Source organism: Nomascus leucogenys, chromosome 14 (assembly GCF_006542625.1).
Source record: "Nomascus leucogenys isolate Asia chromosome 14, Asia_NLE_v1, whole genome shotgun sequence".
NCBI lineage: Eukaryota > Metazoa > Chordata > Mammalia > Primates > Hylobatidae > Nomascus > Nomascus leucogenys.
This window is the reverse complement of record NC_044394.1, coordinates 58,733,414-58,757,175: the sequence shown is the minus strand read 5'-3', so window position 1 is coordinate 58,757,175 and position 23,762 is coordinate 58,733,414. Positions and strand designations below refer to the sequence as shown.

General features: G+C 46.8%; 1 protein-coding gene across 6 annotated transcripts in view; it reads left to right on the top strand.

The window, feature by feature from the left end:
- Positions 1-23,762, top strand: part of SLC4A5 (solute carrier family 4 member 5) — a 129,658-nt gene that overhangs the window by 39,768 nt on the left and 66,128 nt on the right. For all 6 annotated transcript variants that reach the window (XM_030827707.1, XM_012502680.2, XM_030827705.1 and 3 more), the window contains 2 exons: positions 200-391; positions 18,915-19,044. In XM_030827707.1, coding sequence (XP_030683567.1) covers positions 200-391; positions 18,915-19,044 — 322 coding nt within the window. The remainder of the gene's footprint in view (positions 1-199; positions 392-18,914; positions 19,045-23,762) is intronic.

Here is a 23,762-nt window from a genome sequence, read left to right as displayed (position 1 = left end):
TGTTCCCTCCAGCAACTGTTGATTTGGTTCATTAATGGAACTCTGTCAAACCCAAGCCTCAGGGCAATGACCCCATCCTGGCACTCCATGTCTTCCATTTTGCTTCTGCAGCCCAATCTCTTTGTAACTGATGGATATTATGGAAAAATGCCAATTTTCAGTAACCCTGCCTCCCCTGTCTTTTATGCCGTGTCCACAGAATGCCCTCCTATCCACATTGGGCTTCCGGTACCCAGTTACCCTCGAAGAAAAACTGACCAGAAGGGACATCTTTCAGGCCTGCAAAAAGTCCACTGGGGCCTGCGGCCAGACCAGCCACAGCAGGAACTGACTGGCCCAGGGAGTGGGGCAAGCAGCCAGGACAGCAGCATGGATCTTATCAGCAGGACTCGTGAGTTCCTTGAGGGGCACGTTCTGGGGAGCCATCCTGCTGGTGTGTCCAGATGGGACCCAGCAGGGCAGGGGGGATTTTCTGGAGAATGTGGGTAACGCTCCACATGGCTCAGCCTAGCCTCTCTGGCCCCTTCTGCTCTGCTTCCATTGTTGGCCAATCTTTCTGCTCATTGACACTTTTGGTCAGACTGAAGCCTTCTGTCTTTCTCTGGGGACTTTGAGACCTCCACTCTGATCCATTCTATGTTGATTTCATGGTTTAATTCTCAGAATTATTTCCCTCATTTCCAAATTCCAAGGACCATACAGTCATTGCCCTAAGAACCAATAATGGACATGCTTGTTTTGTATGAGGCATTGTGCTCAGTAAACTGAAGTTCTTGTTACATTAGTTCCACCCTCTCTCCTCACTGGAGCTGAAAGGCCTGGTACAGAATTGTGTAGTCACCCTGCACTGTAGCTTGCAAGACACCTAGGAAGCTTTCTTCCAGGACAACAAAGCCCCCAGGCCTTCCTCTGCTCCTTCAGAAAATAGTTCTGGGCTAATTAAAAATCAGTCTTTTGCTCTTTCCTTTGGAAAGAAAATGATCCATCTTAAGAGGAGTAAAAAGGACTGGAATCCTTAGAGCACAAATGTGACATTTTATTTTCTAGACTCTACTGATGTTTCTGGGGACGTGATTTCACTCTCAGCATATCCCAAACCTGCCTAATAAACAGTATTAATTTGGTTTCTGCTATATATAGCTCACTGTCTTGAGCATGGAAGAGTTGGTTTATTATACTATCTATACCTTCCAAGGAGTGTCAGAGGCAGTGACTGCATCTTAGTATCCTGGCAGGAGACCTGATGCACCTGCACTCACAGGCCATGGGAGCTACCCCCAACCCCGCAGAGCCCTCTACAACCCCCATCATTGGCATTAGGTCAACCAGGGCCTGTGGCTTTTACAGAGTAAATGTGCCTTTCTAGGATGGGGTAATGGTAAATCCTTTGGAGGAGTCCAGTGTAAGAGATGGGCTATAGTTAAAATACAACATACACACACGCACACACACACAACACATGCACATGCATACACAGACATACACCACACACACACACACAAACCACGTGCACATGCACACACACACACACACACACACAGAGTCCTTCTCAGGAGTAGGAACATCAGAGACCAAGAGGAAAGCAAGCCTACTGGGAAGACCTCTTGCCCTCGTGTTGGTTCTGGATGCCTCCCATGTACTGACATGGTCTCTGAGATGTTCCCCTGTCACCCCACCACCTCTCCTACATTCAGGATCGAGGTCGTCCTTGGAAAGTGGAGTCTGCTGGGTCCCTCCTGAGCCAGAGAAGAAGAAAGCAGTTTAGATTTGGTGCCTTCTGCTCAAAGAATTTTGAAGAGGTGACATAGAACATCACAGAAGTAGTTATAGATGGTGGATTTGACATTGCTTTGGTGGTGTCTTGTTCAGTTAAGTGGACACTGATTTTAAATGCAAACCAAAGGAAAAAGAATGTAGAACCCTTTGGCATATATATATTTTTGAGATCCAGTCTCATTCTGTTGCCCAGTCTGGAGTTAAATGGCACGATCTCGGCTCACTGCAACCTCTGCCTCCCAGATTCAAGTGATTATCATGCCTCAGCCTCGCGAGTAGCTGGGATTACAGGCATGTACCACCACGCCCAGCCAATTTTTGTATTTTTAGTAGAGATAGGGTTTCACCATGTTGGGCAGGTTGGTCTCGAACTCCTGACCTCAAGTGATCTACCTGCTTCAGCCTCCCAAATTGCTGGGATTACAGGCATGAGCCACCATGTCCAGCCCCTTTGGCATATTTGTACCAAATATATTGGTGCATTTCCTTCACTGTCTGCTCTTCCTATACGATGTGTGTGTGTTACTGGCTTGTTCCTGACAGGGCTGTGGAGTAGGAAAGGGAAAATGGGAGAGCCTGGGAGGACAGGGAATTTTAGGCCATGTCTCATAAGCTGGAGTAAAGACAAGACCCCTTTTAAAGGGAAAATAAAGTCTTGTGGACCCATGAAAATCCATTTGTATATTTGTAGGGCCCCAGGAAGCCATATATTCCAATGTGAGAAATAATCTAACTAATTAGGGTTTTATTCCATAAAAGTATCTTCCAATTATGAATTATAACCCAAGTTTTGCTATTCCATCTAATAAAAGGAATATTTTTAAGATTATCAAAATGGAAGCAAAATTTAAAAGTTCAAGTAAAACCTTTCTACCCCTGAGAATACATTCCAGACCCCAGTTCCAGACGCTTTGGTTTAAGGAAGCTGCAAAGCCTGGTAACAAAGTCACCAACCACAGTGATTTTTCTGCAGCCCATAGGCATTGAGTTGGTTTCTGCTGTTCTTCATGGAGTGGAAGTCTCAACCCTCAGCCTTTCACTTCTAAGCAAAATGGGCATTGTATGTGTGATATAGATATAAACCTAGCTCTTGCCACATCTCAGGGATAGTGTCAGTGCCCTGCGGAAGTGAAAATAAAACAGCGCCAGAATCATTTTACCTGCCTCGTCTGGATAATTGAATCTCCCACTTCTCTTTGCTGTAGGACACCAGACCACATATGTTTTTCCTCTCTGAGTGTCCTGTCTGTCCTGTAAATCCCTCCAGACACCTAGGCAGGGGGGCCAGCTGGTCTGGCTGCATAGCCCAGCAGGAACTCCCACTTCAGAGGACAGGGGCATCATGCAGAGTATGAGGGGCCTGGGCCAGGCAGGGTGGCTAGATGTGTCTGGACCTGAGGGTCAGGCACACTATGCAGATGGAAGATTGAGCAGAGACCCCTTCAGTTCCTGCCTTACAGAATAATGGCAAAGATCCAATAAGACAGTATATGTGAAGGGGCTTGGTACCTGTGAAAGCCCCCTGAGAATGATAGTTCAATATCATTTTTAACTTAATGTATAATATTAATAATCATAACTATAAAGTTGAAACAAACGCCAGGTAGCTGACTTTTATTCCTTTCACAGAGACCCACGAGGGTGCCTTTAATGTATGCTGCAAAGTTCCTAACCTCCAGGACAGTTTTGAAATACACAATCCAGCTGCCTGATGTGTTAGATGTGAATGGGGCTTGGGTGTCTGTACTTTTCTATTAAGTTCCAGTGTACCTGGTTAAAAGATACACTATCCTAAAGAAATTTGATGCTTCCTTGAACTACATTTAACTTACAGAACCCTGTGAAGTCCCTGCTTTAACTCTAGTTGAGGCCCAAGTAACTGCTGGTCCTCATTCCCACAGCAGGTCAGGGGCAGGAAAGAGGCCAGCCCAGGCATCCTTGTCCTTCTTGTACTGGCTCCATGCCCTACGTGAAAAGCAGCCCCTTGCTTCAAAGTTGCCCTCTGGATCATGTCAGAGCCCCTTGGAGAAAATATCTTGCACCTGGAGATGACAGATCCACAAACAGATGAGCATAAATTGGTGGGAGGTGCATTGATGGAGGTCTGCACAGGAAACTGTAGGAGGAGAAACAGGAGCACATAGGCCCAGGTGGTGAGTGGTGGCAGAGGGGACAGCACAGGGCTTCCTGGAGCAGGTGACACCTGTCATGAGTCTTAAATGATAGGTAAAAATTAGCTAGAAAAGGCAGCTGGGAGAATTAAGGAAAAGGAAATTCAGACATTTTTCTAGCCTTATTGAGGTATAATTGACAAAATTATATATGTTTAAGGTATAAAACATGATTTGATATACATACACATTGTGAGATGATTACCACAATCAAATTAGTTAACACCTTCATCACCACTCATAGTTACCTTTGTGTGTGTGTATGGTAAGAACACTTAAGATCTCTCTAAACAAATTTCAAGTATGCAGTACAGTATTATTAACTATAGTCACCATGCAGTACATTAGATCCCTGGAAAATTTTCATCTTTGACCAACATCTCCCCATCTTCCACATCCAACCCCTGGTAAATACTGTTCTGCCCTCTGTTTCTGTGAATTCAGCTTTTTCAGATTCCACATATAAGCCAGAACATGCAATAGTTCTGGCTTATTTCACTGCCAAGTGAAATTGCAGGTTCTTCCATGTTGAAACAAATGGCAGAATTTCCTTCTTTTTTATGGCTGAATAATATTCCATTGTATATATTTATATATGCCGCATTTTCTTTATCCCTTCATCTGTCAGTGGACATGCAGGTTGTTTCTGTTTTGGCTATTGTGAATAATGCTGCAGTGAATATGGGCACGTGGATATCTTTTCAAGGTACTGATTTGGATTCCTTTGGATGTATATACCCAGAGATGGGATTGTTGGATCATATACTAGTTCTACGTTTTATGTTTTGAGGAACTTCCATATTATTTTCCATAATGGCTGTACCAATTTACATTCGCACCAACAGTGCACAAGTGTTCCCTTTTCTCCACATTCTTGCCAATACTAGTTATCTTTTGCTTTTTGTAGCCATTCTAACAGGTATAAGGTGACATCTCACTATGGTTTTGGTTTTAATTTGCATTTCCCTGATGATTAGTGATGGTGAGTACTTTTTCATGTACCTACTGGCCATTTCTATGTTGTATTAGTCCGTTCTCATGCTGCTAACAAAGACATAACTGAGACTGGGTAATTTATAAAGAAAAAGAGGCTTAATGGACTCACAGTTTCACATGGTTGGGGAAGGCTCACAATCATGGCAGAAGGTGAAGGAGGAGCAAAGGCATGTTTTACATGGTGGCACGCAAGAGAGCATGTGCAGGGGAACTGCTCTTTATAAAACTATCAGGTCTCATGAAATTTATTTATTTATTGAGATGGAGTTTCACTCTTATTGCCCAGGATGGAGTGCAATGGCGCAATCTCAGCTCACCACAACCTCTGCCTCCCGGGTTCCAGCAATTCTCCTGCATCAGCCTCCCGAGTATCTGGGATTACATGCATGTGCCACCATACCCAGCTAATTTTTGTGTTTTTAGTAGAGATGGGGTTTCTCCATGTTGGTCAGGCTGGTCTTGAACTCCCAACCTCAGGTGATCTGCCTTCCTCGGCCTCCCAAATTGCTGGGATTACAGGCGTGAGCCACTGCACCTGGCAAGATTTATTCACTATCATGAGAACAACATGGGAAAAGCCCGCCCACATGATTAAATTACCTCCCACCAGGTCCCTCCCATGACACATGGGGATTATGGGAGCTACAATTCAAGATGAGATTTGGATGGTGACACAGCCAAACCATATAATATGTTTTCTTTAGAAAAACATCTATTCAGATCCTTGGCCTTTTTTTAAGGGTCTCACTGTGTTGCCCAGGCTGGACTTGAACTCCTGGGATCAAGCTATCCTCTTGCCTCAGCCTCCTGAGGCACTGGGACAACAGGCACATGCCACTGTACCTGGCTTCCTTTGCCCATTTAAAAATAGGATTTTTTTTTTTTTTTTTTTTGCTGTTGAGTTGTATGAGTTCCTTATATATTTTGGGTATTAAGCCCTTATCAGATATATGGCTTGCAAATCTTTTCTCCCATTCTATAGGTTGCCTTTTCATTTTGTTGATTGTTTCCTTTGCCATGCAGAAGCCTTTTCATATGATATTGTTGCACTAGTTTATTTTTGCTTTTGTTACCTATGCTTTTGGTGCCATATCCAAAAGAAATCACGCCAAGACCAATGTAAAATAACTTTTCTCCTGTATTCCTTTAGCACTTTCATGTTTTGAGGTCTTACATTTAAGCCTTTAATCCATTTCAAGTTAATTTTTTGTCAGTGGTATAAGCTGGGGTCCAATTTTATTCTTCCACATGTGGATATCCAGTCTTCTCAACACCATTTATTGAAGAGACTAATCTTTTCACTTTGTGTATTCTTACCACCCTTGTCAGATACTAGCTGACCATGTATGTGTGCATTTGTTTCTGTGCTTTCTATTATATTCCCTTGGTCCATGTGCCTGTTTTTATGCCAGTACCATACTGTTTAGATTACTATAGCTTTGTAATATAGTTTGAAATCTGGAATTACATCTTCTCAATTAATCCTCACACCAACAGTAAAAGGGAGATATCGTTATCCCCATCTTCAGATTGAGAAACTAAGATTCAAAGAGATGTAGCATAATGTAGATGTTAATCAGTGAACGTGGGAAATAAAAACAGATCTATTGACTCCAAAGACTGTGCTTGCCCTTTCACTACATTGCTTTCCTTTATAAGATGTCATTGGTCAGTCACCATATTGGACCCAGGCTGATAATGATGTCCTTTCAAGTAGCCAAATTGCCTTATGTTGAAAGGAAGAGATAGGTAGGAAATAAACCAACTGCTATGGCCTATTATTTATTTTCTCTCTCCCTTACCACACTTTCCCCCAATGTGAATATATTAATAATTTAGGAAGTCAGTACTTAGTAGCCAATCAATTTTGACTCAAGCAGAACTCACATGATGAATAGAATCATCAAGCTGTGGTGAAAGTCAGTAGGAGCCAGGGTTTCTACCCTGCGGGGGAAAAATGTGTTTTCTGGCTGTGAAAACCTCTTGAGAGGCCATTAGGAGAAAGAGGATTAGAAGCAGCTTTAGAAATGTGGTTGCACTTCCACTTTTCTAGGCTGCTAATAAGAACTGGAGCCAAGATTTAAGAGAAACAAGGTCGGTCAATCCCAACCGGGGTGTGTAGACCCTGGAGTCTCAGTATTCTCATCTGGAGAGTGAAAGATTGTTGCAGGGTGGCCAATTGTCTCAGTCTGCCCAGGACTGAGACTTGTCCCAGGATGAGGGAGGGAGGACTTTCAGTGCTAAAACCAGGTCAGTCCTAGGCAAACTGCATGGTTGTTCATGCCAAATTGCTATGAGTTGTTAAACGAGAGATAAATAGATATTAGATACCTCACATGGTGCATGGTGCATGGTAGGCACTTAACATATGGTTGGTTCACTTTATACACATTAACCCAATTTAAGAGCACCACGCCCAAATCTTTTTTCTCTACAAGTGGGCATTTGTTTGATTTGGCTGCCCTCATTGGTACTGAGAAGCTTATGAGATCCTTCTGATGGAAGGAGTGTGAAAAATATTCAAGCCTTCATCTATTTGCCAGGTATTGAGCAACGCTGGCGTCACCAAAAGATCAAAATTACCCTTAGATGAGAAGTAAAGGAGAGAAAGGCTTTCTATTAAGACACTGGAACCTCACAAGGTTCCAAAGCCTTAGGACCAAAGACATGTTTCATGTTGTCTTTCTTTTCTGATAAGGAAGGAGCAAGGGTTAGGATAGAAAATAAGTTTATGTCTAAAACATCTCCTGTGCTAAGGAATCCCTGAGGCAGGCCACGTTTCAAACATAGGAGCAAAGACAATTGGCTTTCTTTTTTTTTTTTTTTTTCGAGACAGAGTCTTGCCCCGTCACCCAAGCTGGAGTGCAGTGGCACGATCTTGGCTCACTACAACCTCTGCTCCAGGTTCAAGCAATTCTCCTGCCTCAGCTTCCCGAGTAGCTGGGATTACAGGCATGTGCCACCACACCTAGCTAATTTTTTTGTGTGTGTTTTTAGTAGAGACTAGTTTCACCATGTTGGCCAGGCTGGTTTCAAACTCCTGACCTCAAGTGACTCAAGTGATCCACCCGCCTTGGCCTCCCAAAGTGCTAGGATTACATATGTGAGCCACAGTGCCTGGCCGACAATTGGCTTTCTTTTAGGGTTTGAAACTTTAAAATGGGGGTGGCTTCCTCACCTTTGTCTACTTAATTTGGATCTTGAAGGCAGTGGTGAAGAGGGGAGAAGTGAGAAAACAGAAAAGGAGGAAGAAAAAGGAGAAAGGATAAAAATCATTCTAGACCTTTTATGCTCCCCGCAACCCTGGGGCTGGGGAAGGAAGGCAAATTAAAATTACCTCAAAGAAGTCTCTTTCTATTCCACTCTCTTCTTGCCCTTTAACACCTTAAAACCAAGATCTCCCCGAATTTTCAACATATACTGCATTCCCTCCCTAGCCAAGAGGGCTCTTCTCCTAAAAAACAAAAACAAAACTCAAGCAAAAAACCCTACCAGGAGAGAATCTTGAGTTAATGACCTTAAGACCTTAAGGGGAAATGGGTTGAGAGCCTGAACTTGCAAGTGAACCAATGAAAGTCCTAATATAAACTTTTTATAACCTTATTCCATATGGTTAACTAAAATAGACTCCAGCCTCCTCACCACATTCTAGAGTAGGCCCACACCTTTGCTTAAATGTCTGTGAATTTCCAAAGGCTTCTAGTCTCACTGTTGCCCTCGCTCCAAGTCCCTGCTTGGTGGACTCAGTCTCACTGTGCTTCACCTTTGGCATCTGTTCTCTGCTTTCACCTCCAAGAAAGCCCAGGTATGGAGTTCTGTCCTGCTGTGGTTTCCTCAAAATTGGTCATTTAAGGCATATAGGTGAGCAGCAGGCTTTGTTGAAGGTTCAGAACCATGGAGGGGGTTTACTTTGCAGAGATACTCAGTTTTTTCTTTTCTTTTCTTTTCTTTTTTTGTTTGTTTTTGAGAAGGAGTCTCCCTCTATTGCCCAGGCTGGAGTGCAGTGGTATGATCTCTGCTCACTGCAACCTCTGCCTCCCAGATTCAAGCAATTCTCTTGCCTCTGCCTCCAGAGTAGCCGGGACTACAGGCACCCACCACCACGCCCGGCTAATTTTTGTATTTTTATTAGAGGCGGGGTTTCACCATGTTGGCCAGGCTGGTCTTGAACTCCTGACCTCAAATAATCCACCCACTTTGGCCTCCCAAAGTGCTGGAATTATAGACATGAGCCACTGCACCTGGCCGAGATACTCAATTTTTAAAATGAGTTATTAGATATCCGTGTTCTTAAAAATCCTCTGGCCACTGAAGATTTCCCCTTGGCCACCTTCCTCTGTAGTTTCACCTTCCTACCATATTTTTGGCAACTCCCACCCCCCATCACTGCCCTCCTGAGTCTCCTCATATCTCCTTGCTTCTCGGTTTCTGAGCCCCCTGTCCTCAGCGCCCCCTCTCCAACACACACACACACTCACTCCACTCAATTTACCTGTCATATGATTTACCTCGGTCTGTCTCACCTTAGCTCAGAGCCCATTTTCATCCAACTGGACACATAATGTGTTGAACTAAACACAAAGACTATCTCTCAGTCTAGCCCTTATGCAGCATAAAAGAACTGAAAGAGGGCCAGGCATGGTGGCTCACGCATGTAATCCCAGCACTTCGGGAGGCTGAGGCAGGTGGATCACTTGAGGCCAGGAGTTTGAGGCCAGCCTGGCCAACATGGCGAACCCAGTTTCTACTAAAAATATAACAATTAGCCGGGCATGGTGGCAGACACCTGTAATCCCAGGTACCCGGGAGGCTGAGGCACGAGAATTGCTTGAACCCCGGAGGCAGAGAATGCAGTTAGCCGAGATTGCGCCACTGCACCCCAGACCGGGCGACAGAGCAAGACTGTGTCTCAAAAAAAAAAAAAAAAAAAAAAAAAGCCCAAAAAACTGAAAGAGGCCTTTAAATTTTCTTCTCTCCTTTCTCCCTCCCCACTGGCCTCTGTCAGGTGAAAGAAGCAGGATCAAGATTCAACTTCCTACTGATATAATTAGGCTCCATACCCCTCTTGGCTTGGAAGGAAAAAGCAGAGCAACTGTTTAGTTTGGTTTTAAATGACAGCTTCTTCATTATACTGCATTTATATCTACCAAAACAGAACAATAAGGACAACATGCAAATTGAAGACTCTTGGTGACATTTTTAAATCTTAAATCATGAGTAATAATTGCCTTTTACCCTTTTGGCTTTCCAGAAACGTCTGACTCTCCTTCCCTTGTGCTCCAATGAGATGGATGTCGTTGTTCTCCTTTTGCTGTTGGGTCTTATAAATGCTCAGGGCCTTTCTGATTTCACACTGAGGTTGTTGCTCTTCCCAGGCCTGATAGGTTCAGAGTGGCGTAGGGGACTCAGATGGGAAAGACGGAGGGATCTCTTATCTGAATTTCTCAGCTAGCCTTGACTGAGTCTCTCCTGACCCCCAACATACTTAGACCTTCTCCAGCCTTGGCTCCATCCACAAGCACTTTTGAGGGGCCGGCCATGCACGTGCCAGGCTCTGCCAGCCCCTGTGACCCAGCTGAGCTTCCTCCCTTATCCAGGGTCACGGCATGTTTCCTTGACCTCTCTTTCTTTCTTTAGGCCTGTCCTGCCTTTGTTTACTCCCTGTTCTTTTACTTTTCACATGACTAGACTTAATCTAACTATTCTTATGACAGTGACTCAACTTTCTTTTCTAACCTTTACACTTATGGTTTTCAAGAAGGTACTCAGAAAAAAATCTCCACACTCTAGAATTTCATACAAAGGGGGCTCGTGATTAAGAAGGTAATTTTAGGCCGGGCGCTGTGGATCACGCTTGTAATCCCAGCACTTTGGGAGGCCGAGGCGGGTGGATCACAAGGTCAGGAGATCGAGACCACGGTGAAACCCCGTCTCTACTAAAAATACAAAAAATTAGCCGGGCGTGGTGGCGGGCGCCTGTAGTCCCAGCTACTCGGAGAGGCTGAGGCAGGAGAATGGCGTGAACCCGGGAGGTGGAGCTTGCAGTGAGCCGAGATCGCGCCACTGCACTCCAGCCTGGGTGACAGCACGAGACTCTGTCGCAAAAAAAAAAAAAAAGAAGGTAATTTTATCACAATGCCAGAAACCTATTTGAACTGGCTTAGGGAAGGAGAGAGAGAAGGAGTGTGGGGAGAGATTGTTTATATTACAAGAGCAAAGGAGTTTCTTACAGTCCCAAAGCAAAACGAAGAGCCGGGCTCAAGTGGGTGAGCCCAGTGCCTTCTCAGCCCCCTCTCTGGGTGTACACAGCCCTTTCCCACAGCTTTGCCTCTAGGCTGCTTCCTCTCTTTGCAGCCCAGCCCTTTCTGCCTCTTCCATTTACCAGCTCTGTCTCCCAGAAACCATCAGGAAAGGCCCAGCTAACTCAGAGACCCAGTTCAAAATTCACAGGCTTGGGTCAGGTGTCCAGTGAACCATTCCTGCTCCAACTCATTGTGGCCAGGAGCACGGGTCACATGTCACACAAACACGGCTGCCCAGGGTCATCCTTATGAGAGGGGGGACATGGGCTGGGCAGACATCCCAAAGCCACCCACCCCAGGAAGGATTCCCGTGAACAAAGCAAGTCAGCAGATTCTCTCCTCTTCCTCTCTCAGAGGGCACACTTGGAGTTTGTATACAGCCTTCTAGAAAAAGAACGTTATTGCCCATGAAACTAGGACTCAGGGCCTCCAAGACCCACTTCACACAGTTGGCAAGAATGGCTTTGGCTCCTTTGGGTTCTCTCTCCTGCTCCCCAATAGTCAGTGGCCTAGAGTCACCTGAACCCCCCATCCCTGCTCGCTCTGCTTCGCCCTGAGCTCCATTTCCTTGTTCTTGGCTCTTGTCTTGCTGAGGCCAGCCTCAGCAAATACACTCTTGAGTGTCAGGCAGTCAAATACATTAACCCCCAGCAAATATGCATTGAGTACACATGCTGTGTGAATGCATGTCAGGGGCCAGCAGTGCGATGTGAACAAGATAGGCCCTGACCTTACAAAGCTGACCGTGTAGCCACCCATAAGGGAGCCGATGAGAGAGAGAATGTCTGAAAGGACTTGCCCAGAGCTGAGGACTCCAGGATTGATTGTGTCCTGATGTTGACTTCCAGATGGCCATAATGGCTCCCAGATCTTTACTAAGAGTTGAAGCCCACACTGCTTGCTAGTTTGCAGGCCACTAGATCATTTTGTGCTAAGTCAGTCCCCACCCAGTAAAAGCATGATTCTTTGTGTGGCTTTAGTGTGCCTCCTGAAGTGGTCCCAACCAAGGTTGTGTTTCTCCCAGCAATTGCTGTTAGAATCCATTCCTATAGTTGGGCTGGCACTTTGTGACTCTTGCTGTTAGCTATAGAACAGAGGGGCTATTACCTGTGGCATTTCTCATTATGTGGATTAACTTCTGACGTGCTGCACACATGTGGGATCCGCAGGGCATTAGAGAAACCCTGACCCAGTGGCCCAGCATGTGGTGAGCTAAACCTTCTGTGGGCAGAAGGGAGGGGCAGAGACAGCGTAGGGGCCTGGGGTGGAGGGCCAGAGGTAGCATGGGAGGAGCATGGAGTCTAGAAGCTGAGAAGGATTGGGCCCTTGGAATGTTTGGAGGGAACAGGCTGGTGACTGGCAGTAACAGAGGAAGCGTCTCACCTGCTGGCATCAACAATAATAGCAATATCACCTATTGAGCGACTGGTGTACACGAGTGCTGTGCCAGCCAGTCACATTACATATATTATCTCATTGAATCCCTGCCACAGTCCAGTGAGGGGGGCGTGATTATTACCACTTCATAGATGAGGAAACTAAGGTTCAGTGGGAGCTTGATGCCTTGCCAGGATCCTACTGCTAGTAATAGCAGAGTCCGGAGTTGAGCCCAGGTCTGGGCTCTTAAAGCACCACATGAATAAAGAGGATCTTTTTGGGATCCTTGGCCATCTTTTTTTTGGTATTGAGGCCACCCACAGGGCCTGACTTGGTGTGGCCTGCTGTGGCCACTCAGAAGGAGCTGGGTCAACCTCAGCCACAGTGCAGTGGAAGCTGCAGAGCCTGGGACCCTCAGGCAGGGCCTGGTGTCCTCTGCTTCTGTTTTCTCAGCTTTAAAACGGGCATACTTGTGGCCAGGTGTGATGGCTCACACCTGTAATCCCAACACTATGGGAGGCTGAGGCGGGAGGATTGTCTGAGCACAGGAGTTCGAAACCAGCCTTGCAAAACATAGCGAGACCCTGTCTCTAAAAATAAAAAAATAAAATGGGCATACTTGATCCTCGAGCCTCAGGTCTGAAAATGTCACCAGTGGAGCCAGCCTCAATGGGGCAGTGTAGGGGGAGGATGTCAGATGTCTGCTCTCCCCCAGGCTCTGCTAACCTGTGTTGGGGCCTAGGGGGCCTATGGGGTAAACTGGGTCTTGGTTTTCTCATCCGTGAAATGAAGGGTTTGGACTTGACCATCACTAAGCTCCCTCCCAGCTCTAAGACTTAGTGAATCCAGGGTTTGTAACTCCCTGGAGCAGCCACCACTCAGTGACCTCTAATCAACCTTGGCACATTCTAAGTACTCAGTAAGCACTTGTTAAACCAAACCCAGCAGATTAGGAGTTTCTCAGAAGAGCAAAATAATTTCCCAGTGGAGTTTACCTCACACTCTGAAGTGACCAGCTTCCACTGTCCGTGGGCTCTCAGAAAACACCTGCTGAGTGGTGACACTTGGCACATTGCCTGAGAGGTGGAGGAACAGGAAGAGTATCAGGAGTTTGGGTTTAAAGTTGGGGAGGAAAGAAACCAGCTACATAGCACATTATCGAAGCACTGCTTGGTCAGTGTGAGACCCCACAGCAAACACTCCCCTCCAGCAACCCCACTCCACCCTTGGGGCTGTGCGGTGGAGAGGAAGGGCCCTGCTAGGTTTCTCTCCAGCCAGCTCACCTGCCACCAAGGCTCCTAAGGAGGCCCCGGGGATTCTCACAGCAAATCCTACCCCTGCCTTTATAAAGGGGCCTGCAGAGAGGAGCCTGGGCTCTCCTAGAGACCCCAGGCACATGGGAAACACTCATGGGGAAGGGGGTAAAGGGGCAGTTTTGCCAGTCCTCTCACAGATCCTCAGCTGCCACCATCCCTGCTGCTGTGGAGACCCGGCTTCCTGCTTGAGGTTCTGCTGCAGCCACTGAGCCTTTCTCTCTCCAGTGCACCTGAGATTTCTCTCTCACTCTCTCACTTCTCTCTCTCTCTCTCTCGCTCACTTCTCTCTCTCTGTCTTACTCACTTCTCTGTCTCTCTCTCTGTCTCTCTGTCTCTCTCTCAGATCTTTAATTAACTCAGTGTAGCCTTTCTCTCTCAGTTTTGCATAATCTTTCTCACACTTACACTTACCACATCTATATTCTCTCTACACATAGCCTCTCTCCACCTCCCCAGTCCTTCACACATTCCTTTTCTCTCTCTCTTTTTCTCCCCCCAAACCCCCCTTCTTCTCTCCCCACACCTCCCCTGGTGCTTAACTGGAAACAAAAGTGAGTTTGTTGTGTGAAGAAGAGGACCTGTGGAAGTAGCAGCCAGGGAGGCAGCAGCGGAAGCAGGCTGGGGCCAGAGGCAGCATCGACAGCCAGGGACCCCAGCGCTCAGCTGTTCCAGGGAGCAGGTAATGCGCCAGGCAGGACTGGTTTGCATCCTGCTCTCTGCCTGTCTCCTCTCTCCAGGACCCATCCATTTATTTGCCTTCTTGTCTGGCCTTGAAGGGGAAAGGGGATTCCAGACTTATGGAATGGCAGGCACAGGGGCCCAAGGAGTGGCATGCCCCCCTCTTCAGGGATGTGGTCTGCTGTGGCTGGGGTCAGCGTGGCTGGGTGAGGGACATGCTAGAACCTAGAAAGGCAGGTTAGGGCTAGATTATGAGGGATGGCTTGAGCCATGTCACTGACCCCTAGGCTTTAGGCAATAGAGAGACATTGAAAGTTTTTCAACTGGTGAATAACATAATCAAATCTACATTTTATTTTATTTTATATTTTATTTTCTTTTTCATGCCATCCTCCACGGTACATCAAATCTACATTTTAAAAGAGTAGTTACTGATTTCTGATCCCAGGGAGAATTGGTGTGGCCCCTCAGAATCAAGCAGTCACAAATTTCTCAATTTGAAGAAAAAATAAGGTTATTTTCTCAATTGTTGGTTTTTTGTCTATAAAATTTATTTAAACATTTGGTGTCTGCTGGCAAGTGCCAGCAATCAATAAGACAATGGAAAGGATGTAAGTTAAAAGTAATAGGCTGGGTCCAGTGGCTCATACCTTTAATCCTGGCACTTTAGGAGGCTGAAGCAGGTGGATTTCTTGAGCTCAGGAGTTCGAAACCAGCCAGGGAAACATGGTGAAACCTCGTCTCTACAGAAAATACAAAAATTAGCCAGGTGTGGTGACATGAGCTAGTACTCCCAGCTACTCTGGAGGCTGAAGTGGGAAGATCACTTGAACCCAGGTGGTGGAGGTTGCAGTGAGCCAAGATTCTGCCACTGCACTCCAGCCTAAGCAAAAGAGTGAGACTCTGTCTCAAAAAAAAAAAAGTAATAGAAAAATTCAGAAATTTAAAATTCGTTTAAATACATGAGTCCATTGAGTTCTGTAGATAATAGTGTGTTCTGCTAGTAAAATGATTTCTAACTCATATGTATAGTGTTTTATGGTGCTATTTAAAGAGAACCATGACTCCCAGGAGCCCATTGTGTGAACATGTTTGAAATGTTTTAAAAGCACACTCTACTGCTACATAGGGAATGGGATTAAATGGGACAACGAGAGGCAATGGCAACAGTAGGTGGCTATGGCAGTGATAGGAGCAGATAATGAGAGCCAGAACCAAGATGGTGGCAATGGGTGGGGAAAAAAGGAGAGAGCCAAAAAATGTTTATGAAGCAAATGAAAGACGTTAGTATCCAGTTGGACATGGATTGTGAAAAAGAAGGAGCTTCAGGAATGAGTCCAGCATTGTCTAGATTGGTAGGTGGCTAGAGGTGCTATGAATCAAAACAGAGGAGAGCAGGGCTGGGTTGATGGAAGAAGGGATGCAGAGCTGTTTTGAATATGTTGAGGGTGACTTGAGAAGGCTGCCGAGCTCCCAGAAGGAGCAGTCCAGTTGTCGGTTGGAATGTTCAATACACATGGGTGTATTGCCTGAACACAAGGGTGACCTCATTTCATTTATAAAATGACACCACAAATAACATGAGCTAGCCCAGAAGGAGTGTGGAGAGAGAAGAGAGAACAAGATGAAGCAGAATCCTGGTGAAGATCAAGATTTAAGTGTTAGCCAGACAAGAGGAACTAGGGAAAGATATTGAGAGAGAATCTTCAAAGAGGGAAAATATCAAGAAACTGCCACGTTATAAGAGCCATAAGTCACATTTCAGTTCAGAGGGGCGATCATCACCTCTGAAGTTCCAGAGAGATAAGCCAGACCATAGCTTCTCAGTGCTGTTGGTTTGATTGATTTTATTAGCTTATTGGTTTGACAATTAAAATAACAAGAGGGATCTGAGGGCAGAGGTTGTGAATTTGGGTGCATGGCAATAAATGAGATTAATGGGACACCAGTTTACCTAAGAAGGCACCATCATCAACTCTCATAGATTGCCAAGCAGGAACATGGGCAGAGTGATCAGAACGTCTGACTTTTCAAGAAAAGTCAGAGATCTGGATTTCTATGTGAAATCTTACAATTCTTTATCTTAGCAATACTTTCAAAAAATTTCATACTCTGCGAGGCCTGCATTAAACACAACTTTGAACTGTCAGTTTGAAACCTCTGCCTTTCTCAATGTCCTTAGCATGGTGGGGGCTGAGCCAGTGGCAGCAGGCCGGGAAGTGATTGGGCAAGGAGGAGATGGAGACCATGAGCACAGACCACTACTTTAGGAAGTATGGGTAAAAGAAAGAAGAAGGCAAGCAGGAGAGCTAAGGAGACAGGCAGGGTCAGGGAGGGTGTCTTGGGTAGGAAGAGCTGTTTCTAGGCTGAGAGAAAGAGAGTGGAGAGAGGGAAGTTGAAGATCCAGGTAAAGAAAGACTAGCTGATGAAATAAGGATCTGAAAGAGTTGAGGGGATGGAAGAAAGGATGTTGATGGATTTCGTGCCTGGAGGCCTTTATTCTCTTGGTGAAGTGGGGTAGGAGTTGAATCAAGAAGCTTGAAGAGAGGAGCAAAGGTTAGGGACAGCCTCGAGGGACACAGGAAGGGCGCTGACAAGGATGCACGGAAGGTTGCTGCACTTGAGACTTGCTGAGGGGAAACCCTTACAGTGGGGCTCATGGGCCTGGGTGTGGGTGTTGGTGGTGAGGGCCTAAGCAGCTGTTACCTTCCAAGCCCTGTGTCAGGCATTTCATTCTCTTACCTGTTGTATTCCTCCCAGCAGTCCTGCTCACTCAACTGAGTTCACTTGTGAATAAGTGGCAGCCCCGAGACTCACACCCTTGTCTAGCTGGATTGGGATTCTATTTGATTCCACCACACTACCACTCCATGCTGCCATCCCCACCCCAGCCACCCCCAGCCCAAGCCCTTAGACACACCTGCAGAGGAGACTGGGCCAGTGAATTCTTGTTTGGGCATTGCCTGGCTGGTTTGATTGGGAAGTCAAGGGGAAAGAATGGAGGATGTGATGAAGAAAAGAGTAGAGGTCCATGAAGAAATAAGTGAGGACAGAAGGGAATGATGAACTGAGGGAACAGGCTGGAAGAAGGGAAGACCTGATGAGGCCTAGGAGACAGTGAATGAGAGATTGCATCAGGGCAGGGCAGTGGGGTTCCTGAAAATTTCAATATGAGTGTGAAGATGAGGGGAAGGGAGGTGAGGTAAGGATGATTCCAGGGTGTCTAGCCTGTGCAGTGGGGTGGGCAGGGATGCCTTTAGTCATGGCATTGGTCACCACTTTGACATCATGCCATCTCTCTGTCCCTTGCTCACATGCTGAACCACACTCACCAGCACGTTTCCACCACAGGGTGTCTGGAACATGTAGAACTTCTTCCAGATCTGCAGAGTGGCTCGGTCCCATTTTTCAAGTCACAGCTCCAGTGTCCCCTCCTCAGAGAGTCCTTTTGTGACCATGCTATCTACTGTAGCTCCCCTGGTCATTTTGTTTATTTTAGACAACTTATCATTGAAATGGTCATTTATGGATTTGTTGACTTGTTTATTCTCTGTCTCTGTCACTAGAGCACATGCTCAAGAGAGCAAGGACACATAGGTCTTCTTCGTAGCTTTATTTGGCACATAGTAGGTATTCACTGGAGAAAGAGAGAGGAAGAAAAGGAAGGAAAGAAGGAAAAGAAAGAAAAAGAGAGAAGGAACACAGGTGAAGTGTGTTTGGGAGAGGAATGTCGAGTTTTGAGGTGCCTGGGAGACACCCAGGAAGTGACTTCCAATGGGCAGTTGGAAAGCAGGCTGGGGCCTCAGGAAATGGACTGCCATCTTGCCCAGGAAGAAAGTGGGCCCACATGGTACAAGGGTGTGCAAGCTGTCCTTTTGCATGGCCGACTGCCTTTTCAAGACCAGTGTTGGGAGTTGGCTTGTTTGGGGCCCGGTGGGAAGAAGAACCCCTCAGGTGGTAAGCTGAAGTTGGGTCAGAGTGCTTCTCACTTCTCTCTTCAGTTCTGGTTCTTGCTGCTGCCCTGGCTTTGACCATTTCCCATCATTCTTCATGGCCAGCTACAAGACCCTGGATCGGAATGCAGACTAAATCTTTTCATCTCTTTTATCTTAAAGAGTATCTCGCCCACCTCCGATTCATGGTTACAGGAGTCCAGCTTCACCCTGGAGCTGGACTTAGTTTTACAGAATTAGAAAATACTTTTCCCTTGTGCTTGCCTCCTACTCCATTTCTGTTGGCCTTGTGGTCCTCCTGCCTTCCATGGGACACTCAGCAGACCTGCTGCTCCTCTTTTGCAGGGTCCCCAGCTGCTGAGCAGCTCCAGGACATCCTGGGGGAGGAAGATGAGGCTCCCAACCCCACCCTCTTCACAGAGATGGACACTCTGCAGCATGACGGAGACCAGATGGAATGGAAGGAGTCAGCCAGGTAAGGCAGGGCCCCACGAGGGAGGTGGGCACTTCAGTCTCGCACAGCCTGGGCTTGCCTGACCCTCCTCGTGGGAAGTGGCATCTTGTACCTTGAGAGCTTCCTGGTCCACAAAGACCCTCCCACCTGCCTTCCTTGGTGTCCAGAACTAAGGAGCAAACAGAACCTTATGACTTCTTCTTCATCCTCAAAGAAGTTAAAGTTCAAGTGGGAAGATAGAACAGTCACCCATGAAACTCTGAGAGTAATACAAGGGCATATACCATTGTCCCTCCATATCCATAGGGCACTGGTTCCAGGACCCCCTGCTGATGCCAAAATCCACATATATTCAGGTCTCCCAGTTGGCCCTGTGGAACTACCTATATGAGACATTGGCCCATATATGCAGGTTTTGCATCCCATGAATACTGTATTTTTGACCCCATTTGGTTGAAGAAAACCTGTGTATAAGTGGGCCCATGCAGTTCAAAATCCATGTTGTTCAGGGGTCAACTGCATTCTTCTTGTTGTTGTTTTTCCAGAGACAGGGTCTCATTATGTCGCCCAGTCTTCAGTGCAGTAGGGTAATCATAGCTTACTGCATGCAGGCTCAAACTCCTGGGCTCAAGCGATCCTCCTGCTTCAGCCTCCCAAGTAGCTGGTACTTCAGGCACATGCCACTGCATCCAGCTAATTATTTTTATTTTTTGTAGCGATAAGGTCTCACTGTTTTACCCAGGATGTTCTTTAATATAAAATGGTTCAAGGTAAATGCTGTAAAAGGGAAAGTAACAAGCAGGCTGGGGTAGACAGTGAGGGCTTCCTGGAGGAAGGAGAAGGTGTGCCAGGCACATCAAGTCTGAATGGTGAGAAAAATCCAGATGGAGAGGGCTATCTGGCAGAGTTTGGGGCTGCAGAGTTGGAGCCACGGAGAAAAGCATGGGGAGCAGAGAGCACTCCATATATAGGGAGAGCAGAAGCTGGAGAGGAGCTGCACGGAGAAGTCACAGGAGCCAAGGGAGGAGCAGGGTAAGAGTGGTTGGCACTGCTCATATCCCCAGTGCCTGGGACAAAGGGGTCTTGGGACTTAACTGGACTGTTCAGCAGTGCCCAATGCTCCCAAGAGCCCAAGGGGAAGGAAGGCTATGGTAAGAGGCAGCAGGAGGGACCTTCGGACAGGAAGACAGACTGCCAGTGTTTCTCCACCTTCTTTACATGATGCCACTCTGCCCCCAGGAGAAGAATTTAATTCTATTTAAATCAACTTTATTAAATTAATATTTAATTTCTTTTATTAGAAATAAGGAATAAGGGCTAGGCACAGTGGCTCATACCTGTAATGCCAACACTTTGAGAGGCTAAGACAGGCCGATTGCTTGAGCCCAGGAGTTCAAGACCAGCCTGAACAACATAGGAAGACCTCGTCTCTACAAAAAAATAATAAAAATAGAAAATTAGCTAGGCGTGGTGGCACACACCTGTAGTCTCAGCTACTTGAAAAGATGAGGTGGGAGATCACCTGAGCCAGGGGAAGTTGAGGCTGCAGTGAGTCATGATTGTGCCATTGCACTCCAACCTGGGAAACAGAGTGAGACTCTGTTTCAAAAAAAAAAAAAAAAAGGAATAAGATTTGTCAGGTTGAGTGTAGCTGTAGAGTACCACAAACCATTGTAATATCTAAAATATTTTCACCCTCCAAGAACCATTTTTTGCCCCCTTGGGGGCAATTATGCCCAAGTTGAGAGTGCATAGACTCAACTGTGCCCAGGTCTGTCTCTGCATGGGGGCCACCGTGACACCCAGAGCCTGACAGCTGCCCCCAACCATGGCCTGGGCTCTTCTCTCGCTCATCTCCCTCACTAGCCTGGGTAGTTGCTGTGCAGAGCCAGAAGGCACAGGTTTGAACACCCCCAGGTTTTCCCCACTCCACGTACCATGTATCTGGAAGAAAGGCCACTGGGTGGACTAGCAAATAAATCCCTGCGGGCCTCAGAGAGGAACAAATCCCCAGCTCCACATCTGGGCCCGGTCCCTGTGTGGAAGCCATTGAATCTCTTCCTATGATCCCATTCTTTGAACACTTACTGTGCTGATCGATTTACAGGCTTGTCTCCTGCAAGTTGCACAGTGACCCTGGGTGAGTGGAACTTTCATTATCCCTGTTTTATAGATAGGAAACTGAGGTGAAGGGGAGCAAGTAGCTCACCAGGTGTCAGAGCATGTAGGTGGCTGAATATGGATTCCAGTCCAGGCCTGTCTGACTCTCCACTTGAGGGATAATGGACTTTGTCTTCCCTTCCTCATTTTCTCAGCCCTTTCTCTTTCTGTCTCTAACTTCCAGTGACTGTTTTGACTTCCAGGGAAGGACATAGGTCTGGAAGCAATTCTGTTGGGGTCAGAGATACATAGGGAGAGCTGCAGAGCCCAGGATGCCTATCCAAGATTGACAGGGAAGGGGGACATTTCAAATGACCAGGACCTACCCTGGGCTATTATGTCTTAACACCTCTGAGGGTCCAGGGCGTGAAGCCACTGCCTGCCCTGAACGAGCGCCTCTCCTGCCCAAAATGAGCAAATAGAGAGGAGGAAATCTGGGCAGGGCCTTCTCAGAGGCCCAGGAAGGAGAAGGTGCCTTCTCCACACCCTGGACAGGGTCTACATCCAGAAGCCCTAGCCATGGTTGCCAGGACCGGACCCTCCACGAGGGCCTATCACACACACCCGTGGAGCCCTTGCCAAGAGGGCCTTATGGCCCCCAGAGACCTGACTATCACCAAAGGCAAATCACACTGTCTCTATTCTCTCAGAGTGTGGATTCACAAAGCCCTCTGCACTCCAGACCCAGTGAAGGAACCAAGAAACTGTAGATGAAGATGTTTCTAGAAGGGGGCTTCTCCTAAAACATAAAGGGGTCTGGCAGTTACCATCTGCAAAGTGGTAGGTTTCCCTGCAAAGCAGGCTTTCTGAAGATGGCATCTGAGAAGGCCCTGGAAGAAAGGCCATCAGGACCTCAAGATAACCTGGCTCCAACCAGCAGTGAAAAGAAAGCGATGACTAGAAGTTAAAGTGGTCGAACCCAATTCTAGGCAGATCCCAAAGAGGAGTAGCTTGAAGGCCAGCTTGGGGACAGGAAAATGTGGGAGGAGAGTAGTTTTCTCAACTTCTGCTCCACCCTTTTCTACTCTCTACAGCTAACCCCATCTGGTTTCCAGATAACCGTCCAAGGTATGACCAGCAAGCCCCTAGTGAAGTCAGAAGAAGGGTTTGACCATTGGCCAAGAAGCCCACCATGGGCCTGAACAGTTTTGCTGGGCTCTCCTCCAGGCAAACTACAAGGTTAGAGGTGCTTGGGTCAGAGCTGTTTGAGGCCTGTCACCCCCACAAAAAAATAGCAGTTTCTTCAGTTGACAGGCCAGTGGAGCCACTCAGGGAAGCTAGAGATCTCAGATGTTTCGAGAATCTAAGAATCAGCAAATCATAATGGGTTCTGGGCCTTCTTAGAGTAACAGGAGAAAATGATGGGGTGTAGGGGACAGCCCCTCACACAGACACTCAGGCTCCAAGAGGGTTATGGTCCACAATACCCATGTCAAACAGAATCATCGGGGAGGGGACCCTTTAATAAAAGTATTTAATTTGCTGCAGGGAGTGTTTGCTTTATTGAGTTAGGAGATTAACAGAGTGAAAATCTCAAATCCGCAAGGAATTTTCCCTGGCGGTGCTTTGTCAGGAGTTATTAGTTTGGGGGATGTTTCAGGCCCTTGGAGGAGTCACTCCTGGAGGGATTTAAATGGCTTTTTGAGCTCTGCTGAGCCTTGTGCCATGCACATAATGGGGACTGTGTGTGCAGCGTCATTTCTAATGTGATCAATGCTGGTAGGTCAGGCTGTTAATAAGATAGATTTTTATTAACTCTGTCTCTAGCATTCTCATGAGGGAAATGCAGCTGGCTGTTTGCTGATAATGACCTTGCCTGAAGGGAGGGCTGGATCAGATTGGGTGGGGGCGACCACCTGACTGTGAGCAAACTATTTACCCAGAATTCCATCCTCTCTCATGCCCACCTCTGCCTGACTGCAAGTGGAGGGCTGGGAAGGAGAATGACCTGGGTTGGAACCCACCCAAGTGTGGAGGGCTCTTTGGGGTTACTCAGAAATAACCAGAACTTAGCGCCTCCCAAGAGCTGTGAAAGCAAATTCCAAATCCAAGCTGCTTCTGGTCTCAACTCAGAGCAGACCACAAACACGAACTTGCCAGAAGATTCTTATGAGACACATGCTCTGAGAACATTCCTGCAGTGACCGGGAAGGGCAGGAGAAGTCGGTCAGTTGTTGGGTCAAACCAGATCAGTATGTTTTCAAAAGCCCTGAATGGTTCTATGCACATAGGCAGGGATGCTCTCACTCCATGCAGGATGGAGAAAGCTGAACTTTCTGTGTCAACCCTGAAATCACCCTCATTAAGATCCTGTATAGTCCAGGCACAGTGGCTCATGCCTGTAATCCCAGCACTTTGGGAGGCTGAAGCAGGTGGATCACCTGAGGTCAGGAGTTCAAGACCAGCCTGGCCAGTATGGTGAAACCCCATCTCTACTAAAAATACAAAAAAAATTAGCCAGGCATGGTGGTGGGCGCCTGTAATCCCAGCTACTCAGGAGGCTGAGGCAGGAGAATTGCTTGAACCTGGGAGGCGGAGGTTGCAGGGAGCCAAGATCGTGCCATTGCACTCCAGCCTGG